Below are 21041 nucleotides of genomic sequence, written 5' to 3'. Positions count from 1 at the left end.
TTCTTTCTTAAAAGGCTCGTTTTCTCCCATTGTCACAGTTTTGTCTCTAGTGTGGTCCTTCTCAAAACATCTGGAAAGGGGTAATTTCAGTCCTCAAAGAGGAACAGAGTTCATTACAGCTACTGAATCCTGACTTGGCACAGTGGAGCAGGTACAAACCAGCCGAGAGGTAATTATTCCTGTAGGCACCAAGGGAAGAGCAACAAGTGAATCTACCAAACCTCCAGAATTCAGGAAGGGAACTTGAGGATTGGTCACTGTAGAACAGCACCATTACTGTCCAGTATAGCTTAAAAAGCAAAAAGCACATTGGGTTTTTTTTTCCATTTACTTTTACCCCGTATTAGTCACTTATCTCAGGCTGCTTCCATTTTCAGTTTAGCACAGATCTATGCAATCTGTTCCTCCGAACATGCCACCTACCACTGTTGAGAAAGAATAATCCACATCTACTTCCCTTTAAACACAAGGTAGTTGCTGCATACCAGTTTTCAGGCTCTGACTCCGCTAAAGGAAGGAAAGGAATTTTAAAGTTTTAAATATGCTAGACATGATCGCCAGTCCTTCCTTCCTCTCCTATAAAGATGGGACCTTTATTCGACATGGATATTTTCTAATGATTTAAAAGGCAATAGGATTCATCCTTCAATTGCTTCCATCTGCTCTGGCCTTCCTTTGTTCCCGCATGCAACATGTGTATCCAAAATAAATGACAACGGATTTGTTCAATTACAAATAAAAGCTCAGCATCTGCTCTGTGCTCACATGGATCACGCACATCACCTATTTCATTCCCCAGTGATAATTACACTTTTTTCCACTAGTAATTTGATTAAATTTTTTTTTTCTTCTTCTAAATAAAGAACGGTACATCGGTAGCAATGATAACTGATGCACTGTATTCTTTTCTTAACCACGAAAGACTATGCTTTTCAAAACCACTGAACAGATTTCTCTACTTATAAATGAAACTCTGGAGATATCTCCACAGCTTTATTTGCCTTTTTGATTTATATGCATTAGATTGTATATCCTATCTACTCTATATATGCTTCAAAGTTCCACCTACATCTGTAGGTTTCTTAGGGCCTTTATTTTCCACATTTTTTCACTTTCTCCACAAGTTTTCCCACTGCTGTTCCCTTTACTCCTTTCCTTCACAGTTAGATTTGTACTTACATTTCTTGGTATTTCCCATGGTAGCCAAGAGGCTCTCATGTTTTGCATCGTATTTCTCTAGACATCAGCTTCACTTCCTTCAAGCTCACTTTCCCCATGAATCATTCATGAGCTGATCTACTTCCTACTGCTGTTTTTTCACACCCTCCAGGGTTGGATTTGTTGCCTGTCCTAGGACTTTGAAAGACTGCTAAGCTATCACCTGGAGTAAATGGGAGGTAAAGGAGCCCAAAGAGTCAGAAATCCAGCCTGAAAGATCCAGCATTTAGCCTATATAAACTCTGGCAGGCTTAGGTTTCCTATACATTTAGCATTTCTTCTGTGAATTGCTACAGCTTGTGATGAAACTTCATAAATAATATATCTTGGCTGCAGCTGTCTGCATATATAATCTTAAAAAAAAATACAGATTTGCAGTATTTTAGAATAATTTCTTTTCAGCAGAAAATACAGGGCTTCTTACTCTTCAAATATTTGTGATTATTTATCTTTTGCAAAGTAAAGAAAAGGTAAAATTGCTAAAGTAATTTCATGTGCAAAAGAAATGGATACAGTCCAAAGCACCCTTTGCCCAAAGAGAATAAACAGCCTCCTGAGACAGTGCGTATTAGCCAAAATACCTTGCAACCTACCATTATTTTGTTGTGAGTGTATGCATTTAATTAGGGCTAGTGCAAGAGATTTCTCTAATGCTATGCGAAAAGAAAACCAACAAACTGCTGGCTGCTGTGTGTGTACCAGGAGTGTTGCAGCTGGTCACAGAGTGGCGAGGCAGCATCTCCGGCGACCGCTTGTTCTGCAGCTGCAAGACGCCTGCTGGGATAACCATGACTATACAGTTAATATTATATAAAGCAGAAAGGAAACGAAACTCTAGGGCAAACAGAATTTTCCTGATACCTGATCAAGTGTGGGTCTCATCGATCTTTATCACTTCCTTGGGATAACGGGACAAAGAAAATGCACCGGTGTCGGTACTTGGTTGGTGGCAGTAAAGAGAAGCATCAGCCCAAATGATAAACTTGAATCAAGTGACAGACATTGGAGACTTTGCCTGCTGTTGCCAAGACAGAATCCATATACTCTCCCTCAGTAAAAGCTGCACATAGCATGATCAAAATATGCTCCGAAAGAAAAAAAGGAGCAAAATACAGATATGAGGAAAAAGCCTCATTTTACTGGGCAGTTATCAAACCTAGAAACTGTGCAGCAGTGTCGTTGGGCGCTTTTTTCCAGTAAGTTAGTTAAAAATTATTAAAGCAAAAGAAATATGGAGACCAGCAGATGACACTAATAAAAGCAGATACCATAGCATGAATTTTCAGCTGACTCAAAACTGACAGTTATTTCCCTACACCTATATACTGCAGTCGAATATGTTTTAATTCTCTTATTTTCTGACAAAATTACTCAAAGTAAATGAGAGGTTTAGAGACCATAATAAGAATTGTTCAAAAAAGTACTCTTCGCTAGGATTCTATCTGGATTTGGCCAAAGCGGGACTATGTAGATAATTCAAGATAAGCATGTCCTAAAGTGCTTTATTTTGGTCTTAAAGCCAGACTTCCAGCCCCTTCTTCCATTCTAGCAGTCACACAAACATTACTGATGAATCTGAAAAGACTGCTTGGGTATAGCTGCTGACCAGAGGTGGTCATCCCACCCTAAAAACTCTTTTGTGAAGCATAAACTTATTTCCAGCAGTGTTCACAGCTTTGTCGTCCACCATGAAAAGGATGTTTGGCTACAGTTCGTTTCCTGTCAGAGCTGAACAATCGCGTGGCTCTATCATTCAACCACCTCGTCTGGAATTAATATGAAGTATCGAGCTTAAGGGATGCAATATCTGTCTGGAATTCAAAAGCCACACAGTACAAGTATTCAGTTTCACAATAGCCCCAATCCTTTGACCCACAACAGAAATAAGGATGTCTTCTTTACATATCCTTTTAGCTAGCTTGACTCTTTCCATTATAAATATTTTTTAAAGTATGACAGCACAAGCTAGCTCAGAACTACCCCTTATTTACCTCCTAATGATTGATTTATATTTAATATCAATGATTCTCCAAAATTAGGAAGCTTTTGCAGAAATAGGAATTACCCGTTAAAAGTATTTCTGATATAAAAGATTTGCTAAAGCGCATTATAAAGTTTTCTCCATCACTTGATAAATGTGTGTTTGAATTCTGATCTCTATGTAATATCTACCAGTTCAGCTCTTACCAACACGTAAACCTTTCTCATGTGGCCTGAATAATAACGGAAAATTTGTTACTTAAGATCTCCAGTGCTTTGGCTCTTCTCTTTGAGCTACTGAGGCAATACAAAGAGGCTGAAAAGCTGAAGATCTGACTTGCTGGTCCTAATTTATCTGGTCTCAGACTCCTGAGTGCTACTGGAATACGGGAACATCCCAGATATGAGATGAGAGGTATCATAAGATGAGAGACCGGCAGGGGAAATTCTCTGCGAGCCATATAATTTGACACAGCTAAAGCAAAAATTTGTGAAGGAACATCCAGCCTTGCTTGTCGAGTGTGTTCAACAGGGTGCAGGCATAAAATGGCCCTTTATTTTTTGAGGCTATTGATAATACATACTGCATTTTACTGCTTACTTTGAATTAAGTATAAAAACTCAGGTTCAAAAAAACCCAGCTTTCAGAAGTGAATATGCACTTCTGGCATTTGCTTGTGTGTCGCTTTATTCTTTAGACTGTTTCAAGTGCTCTTCCCACAAACAAATGTGTTTCATTTTATGAATAATACTCTGCTAAGGGGACATTCCATGCCTTTCTTTCATATACCAAATTCCATTTTGAATAAATTATTCTTTTTCTTTCATTGTTGGTAATTTAATAAAACAAAGATGGAGTAAGTAGTTTTCAAGCAGAGACATCTGGGAAAATACTAGTGACTGAAATCTACACTGATTTAGAGTATGGTTGGCAGATTGGCTTAGCTCCCTCCGCTCTTGTTCCTAGAAACCGCGCTTCAGGAAGAATATTTTTCATACTTTGGTTATTCAGCACATGGTGAAAGATAACCTGTGTTTTCCCATTTCCTGTTAATCATAAGATAGTGATCCATCTATGTTGGCAAACTCATTAGTATCTTATTAAAACAATCACATCACATCAAGTTACAATTTAAAATGAGAGTTATAAAATAGTTTGCTTCTCGTGCTGAAGAATTATATGATCAACTTTAAGATCTTCATGGTAATTTTGAAATGACAAACTGTTAGAAATGGTTTTCTTCTGTTCTAATATTTGTCTGTGTGTAATTTGGTGCAGTTAATTAGAAACAGTATGGATACAACAGAAATCGCAATATACGAACAATGACCAGTCAGCTGACTAATTTAAGGAAATAAGAATGATCTCAATCAGTACGTGTGATCAGACATTACTGTAAACATATTGCTCTCCTACCTAACAAGCAAGGAAATTCAAATTTAGAACAGTCTGCCCAGCGTGTGCACATAAGTTCTTTACAAATGAGTGAGAGCTACGGTCATCCAAGCAACGAGGTTGCTGCTGTGTGTCTTCGAGAAGGATGAAGAATTATCTTCCTGAAACATTACTTTTAAAATGTGCCTTTTCAGAAGCAGAATATTGGAAATACAACAAACCCCACAAAACTACAGATTTTTCAAAGAAAGACTAATATTCTCCTTTTGAATGTTTTGTTTCATTTTTAATGTTAAAGGCTGCAGTAACAGTCTCAGTGACGCAGCAAAAGAAACAGTACCTTAGGATCGTATCTCTAGTAGTGCTTTCCTATAAGATCTTAAAAATGGTGTGTTCCCCATTACATTGTTTTCAGTCTTATCCATTCATTAAGCAACATCTTAAAAAAAAAAAATATAATCCTTTCTATGAATTAATCGCAGGCTTTTTTCTACAGTCCTCCAGTGCTGGCCATTACCATGATGCTGTCTGTTCGGGATGGGTCAAGAACACTCTATTATTTCCATCGCTGATTGAATACATCACAATTTACAAAGTAATTTTGGAGGAATAATTGCATAAGTTAATTTAAAATTATTTTTGTTTACACGTACAGGTCTTTCTAAACTGCTGAAGACATGAAACACATTACCTAGTATTAAATTGGAGAAATGGTCCATAGGTGGGGAATTATACAGAAATGCCATATATACATTAGATTTTAATACTGGTTCCTAAGTTCCTCTACATGTAGGCTAAAAAAGTTAAATTCGCTAAAGTAAAGTACTCTCTGAAGAACATTCTTGTTCTGAGTTAGTACAATCCACTTCCAGCTGATGAAAAATAATTGGGAATAAAACATTCTCATTGCAGAAATACCAGCCTCTGCACACAGGGCATTCACCACCAGGACCAGGTCATTAGGAATGCCCTGGAATACTTCACCGCATGGCCAAGCTCTAAGCCATTTATTTTTCTTCCTCAGTTTCCCTACTCTTATGCTCCTCTGATTACTCTCTGTTCCGGAATTCATCCATCTCCTCCTTTCCTTACTGGATCAACTTCTCTTGTCACCATCTATTGTGCTATCCACCCACTTCCATCACTGTCAGCTCACACTGCTCGCTGACGCATGTAACTGTTAAATATAAGTTAATTAGAAAGCATTCATTGGTAACAAATTAAAATGATGTCTCTAAAATTAGCATTGAGCAGAAATTGTCTGAGATTTAAAAAGCTATAGTATTTATCTGATAGGCCTTTCCTGCTAAGTAATATCTTACTTTTTTGCACTGATGATGACATTAAACTGCGCAGGGGGCTGGAATGAACCACCTACAATTGAGAGACACAGAGCTACTCTCTGCTGAGCTCACTGCACAGTAAGTACAGACCAAAGTAATACTTTTGAAGCAAGAATTGTAGAAATACATTAAAACAAAATCTCCTTTTAGCCTGTTAGTAAAACCACCGTAGCTACAAACAAATACAAGAAGGGTTTTATTTACAGGGAGATATGACTTTAAAGCCAGCATATTTTAAAAATAATGTCAAAAGTTCTTGGAAACTAGGATGCCTTTCCTTTTTTGTTATAAATCTGAAGGGGAAAAAAATTCCATGATGCACCTAAAATAGCATCATTTACCTTAACTGTAAAGGACTCAAACGTAACACCTGTAGCAATGACTAATGCAAGGCAAAGTCTCCATCCTTAACTGCCAGTTAATGACACGTGCTTTATAGCATGAGGTAACAGATCTAGTATGAGACTTACGCACTTTTTGTACCTCATTTTGGTCTCCCTCATAAGCACTAAGCCATTATGTTCTCCTCCTGCAAATTCTCCTTAAAATACACTTTTAAAAAGCTTTCTATATAATTCTTGGCAATCAGCTTTCTCTGTGCTTCTTTCCATTTAAATTATCACACTTGTGCACCATATATGTCTAAGTAACTCTGCTAACCCTCAGTTTCTCACTCCTGCCTACTGAAAAAAGTGAAAAAATGTGACAACTGAAGGAACTGTCAGAAAAGCACACCAACCCTCTTCCACGAGATGAGCGCTGATAGCTTTAGCACACACTGACATTCGAAACAAAGGGCTGCTCCTTCCACCCCCTCCTGCTAATCCAGCTCTCTGAGGATGCTCATAGTTGTGTAGCCACAGAAAATTAACTCATTAGCTGCACAGAAGTACACGCAACTCCTTTGGTTCAGCTCTATACTGTAACCATAGAATCACAGAAAAATTCTGATTGAAAAAGACCCTCAAGATCGAGTCCACCCGTCAACCCATGTCCCTGAGAACCTCATCTCTGCGTCTTTTAAACCCCTCCAGGGATGGTGACTCCACCACTGCCCTGGGCAAACTGTTCCAAATTTCAAAGCTTCTTTTTCCTCCTCCCTTATGTCAAAACATCTTACTATAATTAAGGATTAATATACCAAAATTCTAAGCATTGTGTCAACAGAAATTAACGGAGGGACAATTTAGGAAGTATTTACCATCCAGTAAAAGTGTTGATTCTGGAGAGTTTTGATTTCAGTCTCCATAGTTACCAAGAGCAAGTCCAATTCGTATGGAAAGAGGCACAAAGTCAATTAATTTTTTTCATAGTTGGGTCACAGTATGAACTAAATGAGTCCACAGACTTTTAAAGGTCTAGTCTTTAATGAAGTCTTCCTTCAGAGATGCTGGAAATTAAGCTAATAAGACTGTACTAATCTTGTTAGCTGATCTGCATTTTAAGGTATAATAATATCGCTTACTTGTTTTTCATTATTAAAATGTTTTGATTTGAAAGTCAGTACAGACAGTGCCTATTCAGAAGCTGACTCATCTTTTCTCATTAAAGGTAAGTGAATGGAGAGAGAATAAATTGCTTTTCTAGCAGCAACAACGGAGTTCTGAAATCTAGGTCACATTAAAGAACTGTCTTAAATACAGGCCTTAGACATTGAATTGTCTTTTTCCTTGCTGTGAAACACTGGGAATAACATACATGTTCAATCACCATTAAATTAGCTAGCAACTTGTTAATAATTGATACTTTAAATATATTTTTTATTTGATCAGGCTATAAAATTATTCCACCCTTATTAGTGTCACCTTTTATCTAGTTTCTCAGCTTGTACATAATCACAAGTTGTAATGTTCTGATTCTCAGCCATCAAATTAAACAAGTGGGGTCTAATTTCTACGTCCTGTAACAACACCCGCAAGTAAGACCAGCTGGGTGAAAACAATGTCATTCCTCACTCACATTGAACAAAATGTGGTTTTAGTCAGGGAAGGAGAGTTCAGGGATAATTCGGGATTTAAAACCCATTTGTAAACGGACATTTCTTTTAAATGCCATTGAAAAACAGGATTAGAATTTTTTAAGAGCTTGACTAACTGGATCAAATGTTAGAAATAAATAGGGTGTAATTCAATAAAGGCAAAAGCAAAGTACTGTACTAGGTGTGAATAATCAGCTGCACAAAAGCAAGTAGGGCATGTCTTGCTGGCCTTTGGTTCAGCAGAAAAGGCGCTGGGAGCACAGGAAAGCCCAAACTTCATATGGATCAATAACATGAAGCTGTCAGGGAAAGGGAACACCATGTGGGGATGTAAGAGCTGGTGTGCTATATAGTAAAACAAACAAACTTATTATTCCATTTTGGTCTCCCACAGGAAGGTCTCAACTACAGAACTCAATACAGTTTTGATGAATTGGAGAACTCAGAGAAATGCAAGGGTGACTACATGGCTAGAAGACATGCTCTGCAATGAAAAAATGGGAAAACTAGTATCGGTTTATTTTGGGGAACACTAAAGGGAGTGGAGACATGGTATGGTCTTCAAAGATGTTAAAAGTTGCCTCAAAGGGGAAAGCAGTAGGGTGTTTTCAATGACTTTAGGGATGGAGACAAGCAGCAATGGGCTTAAACTGCAATGAAGAGGATTTAAGACAAAGGAAAAGCCTTGTAATAGTAAAGATAATTAAGGATGGGAATAGTTAGCATACAGAAGCTCTGGAATATGCTAGACAAATACCTGATGGATTAATGCAGATATAATTCATGTTGCTGGATGCAGGTGGGTGAGCTACCTAATTCCTAGAGGTCCTTTCTAGCCAAATCTTTTCTGATTCCTTGGTGACAAAGTACCATCCGAGTGCTAGATTTCTAAACTGTTGTATAATTTGCATTACATGCAGACATTTCTTCTGCTTCCCATTTGCAAGGAATTTTTATGTCTTGTGTTCACAGTCATAACATATTTTAATTATATTATGTACCAAACAACTCTTCACTTGTCTCCTTCCAAGTACTTACTGTAAACCCAAACCAATCCTGGCCAAAGAAACAGGCTGTATAGTATGCTTTTTTGAGGCTTGTCAGCACCTGAACTCACACTCCAATAATACTAAATCCAAACCAAAACAACAACAAAAACAGAGCCAAAGGTGAAACTGTGAAAGTTTTTTTTGCTGTCTACCAGCTTTGCAATGACTGTTGAACCCTGATTTGGCTTCTCTGGCCTTTTGATGTAACATTATAGGCACTGCTGCTAAGTACACGAATGCACTTAAATATTGCTACTTCAGCAGTGACGATGCTACCGCTCGGTGGTCTCGAATTGTTTGAGTCAGGCATCACTACCCACCCTCAAAAATTCTCAGAGATGATCCTAATTAATCTTTAATTGAAAAGAATGTAAAAGTGCTAAGTTTCTGTAGACGAGCTGTAAATCAGTTATAAGAGTTTTGTGGTTCAGTGGCTGTTGACAAACTACAGCTTGGAAACCACAGCTATAATCCTAAACTACTTGGAAATACGTGGAGAACCATGCATTAAAAATTTAATTCGGATCAAGTACACAGCACTGAAATATATCATCATACACACAGTACCAAAATATAGCAAGTACAATTAAAAAAAAAAGGCTAGAAACCAAAACCAGTAAAACTTTTTCAGAAAACTTCACGGAGCCTATCCTGGCTGTTGCTATTAAGTCTATGCTTCTTCATTAGTCATTCTCCTTTTCTATTGAAGCCTTTAAGAGGGTAAGACAGCGGAGAGGTGCCACTCGACACTGTTCCGCAGCCAAGGCACCAACTGACATTCTGTTCAATGAAAATGCAATGCATAAATATAACATTTAACAATGATAAACCAGAAACAAAGTCTTTTTATAAATCACTAACAAACCTGACAGTTATCTAAGAATACAGAAGAATATTATCTATACAGTAATAGATTCTAGTAACAGTAGGTTACTGTCCAGGAAGAAATATCAATATCACATTTATATAACTCAGGAGACATCTGTTAAATCCCCACCCTCCCCAACTCCCTGCCTGAGTGAGGCAGCTGCTTCATGGCTCAAATTGTGTGTCAGAAAACATTTAATTGACAAATATAACTGCTTTAGCTTTAAAGCATATGGCACCGATCTTAAGATTTCTATTGCTAGTCAAAAGCTATTAAAACGGGGAGCTGTACAGATGCGTTCAGGATATACATGGTATAATTTAATAGGTCTCTTCTATTTCTGATTTCAGTAATTCACTGAAATATTTATGGCCTTGGCAGAACAATGAATCCACAGACTTATCTCTTTAGTTATCATCATGCTGCTCCTTCCCGAGTAGCTCTTCCAGTAAGGAAGAAAAGGTACATTTCCAGTTTATTCGCTGAAAGAACGTTAAAGGTATGCTATCCTCTCAACGCAGAATTATCCTCACAAAGATGATCTTGCAGGAAATAATTTTCTCTTTCTGATACTAAAAATATTAGAAGGCAAGCAGCGTGAGCTGCAGCAAACGCTGGCAATCAGACAGTACTCTTGGGGTGAACAGAGGACTCATATGTTGATATTCAGTCTCTGCAAATGCATCTTGTTAATATCACTAGCCTAATTAACAAAAGTCAAGTTCGCCAGGGTATGCCTACCCATGTTACATCTGGATTTTGATGTACAGACGTAAACCAAAATGGGGGGCGGGAAATAGCCCATGCTTACCTGTCAGCTTTTTCAGAACTTTCCTGACGAATTACAGCCAATTATCTGTACACAATTATAGCACTGTTGTATCTTTACTTTCAAGAACAAAATTGTAATAATGTATATGGCATGAATTCTGTTGTAATAAAGAAACACATCAAAGCTGCAACAAATAAAAGGAATATGAATACTTCACAAAATTAGCTGTTCTCAAAATAGCAAAGGTACAGTGACTACTGTGACTCGCAAGATTAATATCAGTGAGGCAAGTAGGATTTTTGGAAGCTACGTTAATTTAAAGATGGTTTTAGTGAACTTCAGCATCATTACCATGTGTCAGATGTGAGGCTGACAACAGATTAAAGCAACACGATGGGAAAAAATAGTTCAAGATGCGCTGCCTGAGGTCCTGCTGAGCGGAGCAGCGGCCCTCAGAGCACCTGATGGATACTGGTGACTGGGATTACATCGGTAAGAGCAAGATTGTATTTTTGGATAGAAATTTCAGAGGCAGAGTGAGGAAATTAGCAGTCGAAATGCTTGAAAGCACCTTACGCTAGGGCACATTTCAAAGTGCCGATTGCCTGCTAATTTATGAAGGGATAAGTATGTTCCAGGGTTAATCAGATTTTTGCCATTACCAGTACCAAGTGTATTTCTTTTCTAATTTTGTAATAGAAAAGAAAATACTTTCTCAATTCTTTTTTAGCTCAATTCTTTTTAGTATGATTTGCACCATATGGACTACTAAGTGCAGCCAGCAACTACTTTTAAATGCTACAGTTCTTTCACTAAGGCATTATTATCCTTTGTATGATGAAAGTAATTTTCTTTATGTCTTCAGGAGACACTTGTATTCTACAAAGCAGAAAGGCCTCTCAAGATTTAGTTTCTGAAAATAGCTTAGAGTCTTTCAAGAAGATGAAGGATGAATCTTTCAAGGGATGAGCTTGATTATTCTGTTTATTACTTTCTTATTTGCATTTTTGGATCTTGAGGATCCTGTAGTAGCAAGCGCTGGAAAATGAGTTGTTTTTTTCTTAAACAGAGTCCTCGCCTGAAGAATCACCAAACTGACTTCACATACCTGTCATTCAACCTGCAAAGCTGAAAACTGATCTGCAGTATTATCACTAGGCAATATGTCCTTGGAGATTTTCAGGAATACACAGAACTTCTTTAAACCTCTTCCTTCCAGCAAAATGTCATGCTATTACAGAAGAAGAGGACAGTTTCTGTGGCTAATTCATAAATATGTAATTTTGACCTGGTGGCAAAATCTTTAACAGGTGAAGCAATTTTCTTTTGGAAGAACACTCCACAACCTTGTCTTTGCACCTAGACTTTGTTTCACACATACTGTAAATGAATCAAAAAGGTATTTTGGTCAGTGGCCCTTCATGTTGTACAAAATGAAGAAAATAATGAAAGAGAAGTTATATTTAGAAGGTAAAATATATGATGATGGTTGCCCAGCCATGCCTTCTTACCCACTTAGCAATCTCAAAAATCCTAACTCCGATTCTCTAAGAATTCATTAAGAAGTTATTATGTTGTGAACATCTTTCCAGAAAAAAAGTAAAACCTTCAGACTGCAATGTAGTGTCTATTATACTTTTTTTTTTGATGTATATTTATGAAATGCTACATACACGAGAGGCCCTTTTTTATGACAGTCCATCTGCAAGAAAACTGAAGATCACTCGGGAAATATTTTGTGAGAATCTGGCATGGAGGACTGCAGACAGAACGCTATTGAATAGTTACTCTGCCTTAACTACTTTTTTTTTTTATTTAGAGAGAGAAAGTGAGCGAGGTCTAAAGCTTTAATCTCGTATACAAGCTCGTCAGAGCCCAAATCTATCTGTAATACTCTCCAAATCAGAATGAACTCAGGAGGATGACGTTCAATCTTTAAATCCTTCTCTGCAGAGCTATTTTTAACTCTCAGCTTTATAAAATGGATCCCTGCTATGGCTCCAGAGCTTTCTAACATGTATCCTACCTATTATGTTTGACACAACCACATGTTCGAATTCAGCGGCATTTAGAACTAGAAGTTTTCCTTGCATGATTTCTTGTGTAGTGTGATGGAAATGACTCAATGTGACAGAACTCTACCACTGTCACCAGTGTAAAAACAATTATCTCCTTTCCTGGCCACCGGTATTGTTTTCACTTCCACCAGTAACTCTTAATTCTAACATTGCGGACACTTCTGAGCAATTTTTTAATCTTCTTATTTTGTTTTCTTCTCCATAGAGTGATGTAATAAATACACGTTACATATATAACGTCAAATAAGGCATTTTCCGTATCTTGAAACAATTCCTTAATAAATATATTTATCCAGTCCCTTTCTAAATTAATTCCCAAACAATGTAAAAAGGATATTCAAGTATTTGATACAATGGTTATTGCCAACCATAATTCACCAGCTTTCCAGAAACTCCTGTAATATGTCAGGCCATTTCTGTTTCATTTTTGCAAATCAGCCCATCCAATCTGGATTACAACTGAGACGTCTGCTCAACTATATGTAAATATGGCCAAAATACACAATCATTTCCATTATCTGAACCGGGAATGATATAATAAGCCACAGTTTTTTCTTAGATTTCCAACTGCATGCAGTTTACTACAGCAACCACTTAGGAACTAGCCGAATTTTTACCAATGGGACGAGATTTCTGTTAATGACCTGAGGATATACACGTATCTCAAAACGAAACTGCAGGCTGCATTCACTCCCTACAGCAATAAAATCTTCATGAAGACACCATTTGACACATGTTCATGTAAATTCAACAGAATAATATTTTGTAAACATTCCAGTATGAGGATAGAGCATCACAGTGAGGAAATCTTGCTAGTTTTACATGATTCTGGAAATCTTCATCTTCCTCATTTTAGCATTAATTTTCTCCTTCAGATTTTCCAGGAAAATATATACTTTGGAATAATGTCATATTCTTATTATAGTTTGATGAAGGTGCATATTGAACTGACACTGAACTTGCACCACCCTCCAGCGCTGTGAATGATTTATTCTGCCAGTTCACATCCAATTTTAAATAAAAATATCTTCTTTGCTAATGAATTGATACCACATTTAAAAGCCCTGGAGGGTTTGCTTCCTCAAGGGCATTCCCAGACTTCAAAATTCACATTTAAAAATTCTTAACAATAATGCTCCAATTTCTACAGATTTAGAGAAATCTTCTCATTCTGATATAACCTCCTCATGTTGGAAGGATCTCTATTTGTGTGATTTAAGACACCGAGTTATTAAAGCTTCTATTCCAGAATCCTGTTGGCTTAGACTACATTCACCATTTTGGTTTAAAGCCCCTCAAGGTCTGTGGAAATATTCCCATGAATGAATTTCAATGAGCTTCAGGTGATGCCTTTTGAGACAAGGAAACCCGAGGCTCTAGAATCCCACGTGATGCGTACTTCTTACTTCTTCCTAATGTTTAGAGTAAGATGGTCTTGAACTACAGAAATCCTCGGTATCTGTTTTTGGAAGAGCGATGAATGCTATCAAACAGAACCAATATAACTTTTTAATATCACACTTCCACTTCTTCCTTTCACGAGGTTTTTGTTAGACAAAAGCCCGAACCCGAAAGTGCAGAGTGCAAAAGGCAAAGTTATCAGAAGAACAAAAGAAAGAAAAATTGAGTCCACTGAGAGATCACTGTAGCTCTAAACAACCTGCTCTGTAGCAGTACCATCCACTGGCTTCATTACACTTCACTACAGGTGACTAATTTCAGTTTGCATAACAGCACTTGCCCAGTCAGCCCTTCTAGAGTGGGATGAAATGCGTTGTATATCTTTGAAATATTAGGTCTTTTCAGAAATGTCTACCTACTCACTGGTTAAACCTCAGAAGAATAAATATTTTCTTGATTTATTAGACCACAGTATTATTATTAAAAGCTAGTAAAAGAATGGTTAAAAAAAAAAAAAAAAAGAACAAAGCAAGCTATCAGAAATAACATAAAGAAATACCCAATGCATTTTCCCGGCATAATATTTATGACCCTCTGAAAATCTGTATCTGCATTATCTTTCAAAACACTGTTTGTTACAAAGATTTATATAACTTACTTTTTTGTTCTTTGTTTACACCGTATATTTTCTGTAAAAGTGTCACTCCTTTATATTACACAAGCTACAGTGAATCAGAAAATATATCAAATTTACTTGGAGTCATCATTATTACACCCATTTGACACTGGTAAAATGCATGCAATGAACTATCCTGGGATATTTGCTTAAAGGTAAGGAGAAAATACGCTTACTATTTCAAGGTCATTAATAAGGAAAAACACTTCTAAGTGTAGACAAATACTAGTTTTTCCTCATTCTGCATTCTATATCAGTCCTAGGAAGTACTGATTAAATCTCAAGCAGCCAGAATTAAGGCAGCTCTGTAATCTTGGAATGAAATGAAAAAATAATACAGTGAACAAATTCTGCTGGGTGAAGCACACAACAGAAAAGTGACCCAATCTCCCTAAGAGAACAGTCCAACTGTACGAGAAGGTTCTGACTGTGGGTAGGGTAAGTTTAGGTTACAGTAAGTGTTACGGTTAGAAAAACGAAGAGAACAGCCCTTAGCAGCAGCAGCTCTTGCCCTGCATTTGTACGTCCTCCACTGTTGTGAAAGACACTGGACTCTGTATCCTGTAACACAGCCCTAATGTAACCCCTACTCAGGACCCTTTCTCCACATCTGGGAAAAAATCCCATGTGGTGACTACTGAAACATGCTATCCTCAATTAGCAAGCAAGATGCTAAAGCCACAACATTTGATGGGAGAAAGGAAGTATTTATGCGTGTGTATACATGCAGACACAAACACTCACAATCTACTTCCAAAATGGCACGGACGGACTTGGCAAGGTCTCTGGCTTCTGCTGCAAGGGCTGTTGTGACAGTAGGTCCAATCCTTCCCAGGCGTGCAAGGAGTGCTTTAGTAGACAGTGCTGTTCTTCTGTCACTAGGAGAACAAAAAATAGTAATTGTGTATTTGTAAGATTATAAAAGAAATGTTTACTTTTAATAAACTCATATTTCTAGATTGGTTTTGGTCTCACTGTATGAACAAAGGTTCACACTACCAAACTGATGCATTTGCCTCAGAAGAAGTTCTGTCTGTACAATAAAGGTATTAGGAAAGATAAAAATTAATAACAAAAAAATTATAACCCACTGTTAAGGTTCCTTGCAATTTTAACTAATCCTTAGCACAGTATAATTACTTTATGGAAACATCCAGGCAACCACAGCTATGTAATTACTAACTGTTTTAATTTAATTCTGAGGTTTTTAATGAAGCCGTATCCTGAAAGCCTAATTTATAATTCCTGTCATTCTCCCCCTCCCAATAAAAGGACATTCAGAAACATATAGCAAAAACTATAGGAAAAAGAGATACAAGACAGTTTCTGGAGACTTTGAAACAATAGTTCAGGTTTTTGATATTAATATTGACATGGCAATATTAATAACTATGCCATTCATTACCTTAAAACTGCCGAAGAAGTAGAGTTATCTGAAAGTATTTCATGCACAACCTGTTGGCCACAGGCAAGAAGTTAACAGTTTATAGATCAACACAGTCAATAAGTTAATATCTTATAATTCAACATTCTATTTGGGTGTGGGGGATTTGTTTTGGAATTAAAGAGTCTAGTCTCTCCCAGTCAGAAGTATAAAAGTAAAAACCAAAATATCATAATCACTTTAAACGTCACTTTTTTGTTGTTGTTTCATAACATTTCAAAACATTACCAGGTAATACTTTATCTGCCTTTTTCCTCTCAGGAATTTCACAGAAATTGATACGAGTTTGTGAAAAATTGGGTGGGAAAAAAAAAAAAAAATCTGATCAGTTTCATTTGTGTAGCAAACCAGAAAGATTAAGTAAATTCCTATGTGTATCTGTACATACACTATCTTTATTTCTAGCAACGAAAGGATCCCTGCAAACTAGCCTGTAGTCAGTTTATTGTGTTTATTCCTCAGAAACATGAACACACAACTTTTCCAAATAAAACGTTGCCAGAAATGACAAGCAAAGTTACCTCTACGAATTGCAGCAATTTTTCAGTAGCCACCTCAAAGGTCTTCCTGGCCGACTCAGATTTCCGCAGCTGGCAGTCAAGCACTGTAACTCTCTTTCTCAAGTCTTGGATGTTATCCTGGGAGAGATATTTTAAGGCTTTTATTCTAATCATTTTCTCCAATAGCGCACATAGATACAATGTGTGAATTGAAACGGACATCTGAAATGTTTAACATACATTCTTTTCTGCATTTCTGGAAAACATAGCTGCTCCTGAGGCAGGTGTGCCTGATCTGCTAGCAAATCGGCTCCCAAACTGCAACAGATTTTGGGAAGTGATATGAAGGTAAACTGAAACTGGCAGCTAACAGCAGTGACAGGGCTAAATCTCAAGACAGTTTGAACTGATTAATGAATGGATCAAAAATACCAACCTGATGGTGACAGTATCTGTCACCAGGGTGGCATAAATAGCCAGCATGTGAACAAGCTCAGCTCACTAGTTTGTATCTGTACATCCTTTGGCCAACAGAGTAATTACGGCATATCTCGGAGAAAATTACCCCCTAGGATTGCCCTACATGCGCTTGTATAACACATCAATCAGTGTTATACGTCCCTTCAGCTACAGAGAACAGGAGCCCCATTAACTCCAGTTCTGGAGGCTCCAGGTTTCAGCTTGTTCGTGTGAGAGGACCACGAGTAAAGTCTTCACGTGTCTATGGGGACGTTTGTTTAGCCAGGCTGTCTGCTGAGGAGAAGATCTCGAGCAAAATACTCTCCAAAACTAAGCAAATACCATTATCATTAAAAATCAACTTTCACATCACTGTAGGTGATCTTTTCTGAAAGCCCACTACCTCGTATAAAACTCTCATTAAAAAAAACCCCAAAAGCCACTTTACTATTAGAGAGGGAGCTGGTAAGCCCTCAGACGGATCTCACTCTTTTATACTAACAAGAGTATACTCTATTTGGTACCTACTTGCTACTGCTTATTTTGAATAAGAAATGCAGAGAATCAAATCTGACCTCAGATTTTTGAGCGCTCACTCAGAATTTCAGGAATTCAAGCTAGCATCTCAGAGACAAATCTCTAAGAGAGCAACCCACACGCTCTGAATTTCTTAAAAGTTTGATATTTCTTCAAGTCCTAGAAAACAAGCAGTGCTTCAAAAACACCTGACATTAAGGATGGGGCATCTCACCAGACGTTCTCAAATAAGAACTTCTAGGGTGTGATTCACCTCACCACACGCACTCGCAATTAGATGAGAGGAGTTCCTCCCTGGGAGCTACACGGTCTTGCTACGTTGCTTCTTTGCAAGCTTGTATACCACAGAGCTCAGTTTTACTTTTTAATATCCTGCAATATTGAATTAATTCTCATGATGAAATAAGGTAATATTTCAGTAGGTTTTCTTCATCGATTCATATGCACACGCATGTTTTAGGAGAAAAACAAGGTAACCACACAAATGCCAACCACCCTGCACTTGTTCAAACTGCGTGTAGAAAATGATCTGCAACTATGTGGAAAAATTTAAAAGTGCCTCAAATATTTTATTCCTTAGCACGTTTTGAAAATGCCTCACTGAAGATGAAGTGGTATTAAAAGATGAGGCTCAATTTAAAAAAAAAAAAAGTAGAATTTTGGCAGGATACTGTTAGTAGCATTTAAATTATTACCTTGATTAAATCTAAATTTACTTAAGAACAGTACCGGACTTCATATTGTTATTATTTGTCTAACAGAAACATGAATATGAAGGCCACTTTTATATAAACACAAAAGCATACAAATATACATTTAGTTTTTAGAGACAATATATCTGCAGTCCAGAAACTGTTCCGTGCTTTAATGCTCGAGATGTGCCATTTTGACCTATGACCCACATTTGCTTCTAGCTTCTATTTTTCCAGCCCAAAGACATCTCAATAAAGGAAGGCTCACACACTTCACATTACCCCCTTCACTACGCATCCTTCCAGTTATTGAATAATACAAGACAAACAGTGACCTACTTTAGAAAAGCAGATGAAAAGAAAATGAAAACAAGATACACGACAACAGCGAGGAAACCATGGTAACTACGACAGGCGACTGCTTTGCTTACTTTATTTTGGCCAGAATGATCAGTGAGCTGAGCCTTCAGCTCTACAATTTCAGCTTCTAATAGGCGAATTACTTCTTCATAGTCCATCTCCATCCCACGAGCTTGCCTTTGTGCCGCTTCTGCCAGGTGAATCCTGCTTCGCAGGGCTCGCGTCTCTTCTACAGCTGCCTTGGCTTCCTGCAGGTGATAGGATTTAATTGAAAAGTTACAAGTCCAGCTAACAAAGAAGTACAGATTTAGCTCAAAAGTACCACGGCTGGCATCAGGGCTACCTTTTAGTATTCATGGTTAGATGGCTCAGTTGCTAATTTGTAAGTGTATGATGTTCAAACAAAGAAGAGGTATTTACTGAGAGAGATAATTTTCCTAATAAATTAAATCACAAATTCAATGATTACTGTAAGTCTAACTGAATGAAAGGTTTTATAGAACTGCATCTGGTGCTGTTAATCTGCCCCATCATTTCCGTACTAAAAAAGTACTTTAACAAGATGTTATTTCATTTTACTGTTATTGCCTGAATTCACACAACTCAGAGTTTGCACATCATGTAGATGGACTTCTAAAGCAAATATTCCGTTGACATTGTTCTCAAAATAAGTGCTGGTTTTTATTTTTCTGCCTAGTTCCTGCTCTTACATTGTTATCTTCTATTATCACTGAAGAGTGTTATATAAAAGTGATATATAAATAATATATAGAAAACAGGGAATTAGAAACTGTTAGCTTTTAATTCAACCAAAGTAATCCCAAAATGTAAAATCTGATTTAGAGAAGGATATTGTTCAGTTATTTTACTACTGAATATTAACTCAAGTTATCTTTGATTTGTAAATTTTAAAAGTCAAACTAATGGTCTGGACAACAGATGAGTTTACACTAGGGAAAAAAAACCCAAACTGCTCACCAAAAAAATGTAGACGTACAGGTTCACTGGCACCAAAACCAGTAAATCATCTTTCCCCTTAGCTTTTTATTAATCTGTGGAAAAATTCACTTTATGTGAATCTCCTGAATGATTTAAGTTATAAGCTTTAAATATACTAATTCATAGAGCTAGAAATTCTTTTTACAAATTCCTGAGCTAAAGCTATTTAGGTGAAAGTCCTATTCCTAGTATACCTACTGTATTTTATTATTACAACTATTAATATACCTTGGTTGGGAATGGGACTAGCGGGGAAACAGGTAGGAGCAGAGAAGAAACAGACAATAAGCAGGAAATAACATTCTAGAAACTAGACTTGAAATCACTGTTTCTGAAAAACCTGAATGACCAAATCTTCCAATTTTTGTGGAAGAAATGTCAGGTAATATTTAACAGGTGTCCTAATAGAATTGTCTAGAGAGGTCAGATAAGCTTATAAAGGCAGATTTAATTCTATTATTTCCTAACTTAGAAGCATTTGTTCTGTGCAATCAATATTCTTCAAGTCAGGTTTTCCTATACTTTGTCATAACGTCTTCTCTGCAAAATGATCTACCAATCTCAGTTTCAGATTACTTTTAATCTGTACAGTGTTAGCCTTAATAAACAACATATATTTATTCAGGCTGTAAGTAAACTAATCTCAATGACATATATAGGAGATTATCTTCTTCATATTTACAATGGTTTTGCAATATAATACCAATTTGGATGATTGCAAGGGACGTTCTAGTCTCTTAGAAAACAAAGCATTAGAAGAAGTAATCACATAGGTAGCAAACAGCAACATCATTAGTGACTACAGCTGACATTGGTGTTATACAGTTTAGAGGTTTCTGTTATAGGGACACAAGGGATGAGAGACATTTAAGTAACCTTTAATTTGACAGCGAGTATAACGATTTTAATTTTCTTTCCTTTTGGAAGCACAAACCATTAGATGAGCCTGTTCTACATGACCGTCATTTCCACCTGGAAACGCAGAATATTCCAAAGCTCATTGCCACGTGGCTTTCTGGTTTAGGCCGGTTCGGTTTACAGCTGTTTGCACAGCAGGACCGGCAGCGCAAGGGGCCGTTACGAAAACCCTCACTGAAAGCCTGTCCAGCTTGTGACGACCACCAGAACAATCCACCCTCCTGCAAACTGCTCATCCCAGTTCTTTTTTCCTAGAAGCAATTCAGAGAACACAGGGGCTTCTAAGAAGGTGTGAAACTACATAAATAAAGGTGAAACTTACTGCCCTTGTAGAGGGTGTTTTCTTGCCACTGTAAGAAACAGTGAGACTCAG

At 37.2% G+C, this 21041-nt stretch overlaps 1 protein-coding gene across 5 annotated transcripts in view; it reads right to left on the bottom strand.

Moving 5' to 3' along the window:
* Positions 1-21041, bottom strand: part of STXBP4 (syntaxin binding protein 4) — a 63960-nt gene that overhangs the window by 15040 nt on the left and 27879 nt on the right. For all 5 annotated transcript variants that reach the window (XM_065648045.1, XM_065648043.1, XM_065648044.1 and 2 more), the window contains 4 exons: positions 18823-18999; positions 16725-16841; positions 16165-16214; positions 15504-15637 (listed from right to left, as the gene is read on the bottom strand). In XM_065648045.1, coding sequence (XP_065504117.1) covers positions 15504-15637; positions 16165-16214; positions 16725-16841; positions 18823-18999 — 478 coding nt within the window. The remainder of the gene's footprint in view (positions 1-15503; positions 15638-16164; positions 16215-16724; positions 16842-18822; positions 19000-21041) is intronic.

The sequence above is a fragment of the Caloenas nicobarica genome, chromosome 18, assembly GCF_036013445.1.
Source record: "Caloenas nicobarica isolate bCalNic1 chromosome 18, bCalNic1.hap1, whole genome shotgun sequence".
NCBI classification, from domain to species: Eukaryota; Metazoa; Chordata; class Aves; order Columbiformes; family Columbidae; genus Caloenas; species Caloenas nicobarica.
Note: the sequence above shows the minus strand (reverse complement) of the source record. Positions and strands in the feature narration are given on the sequence as shown.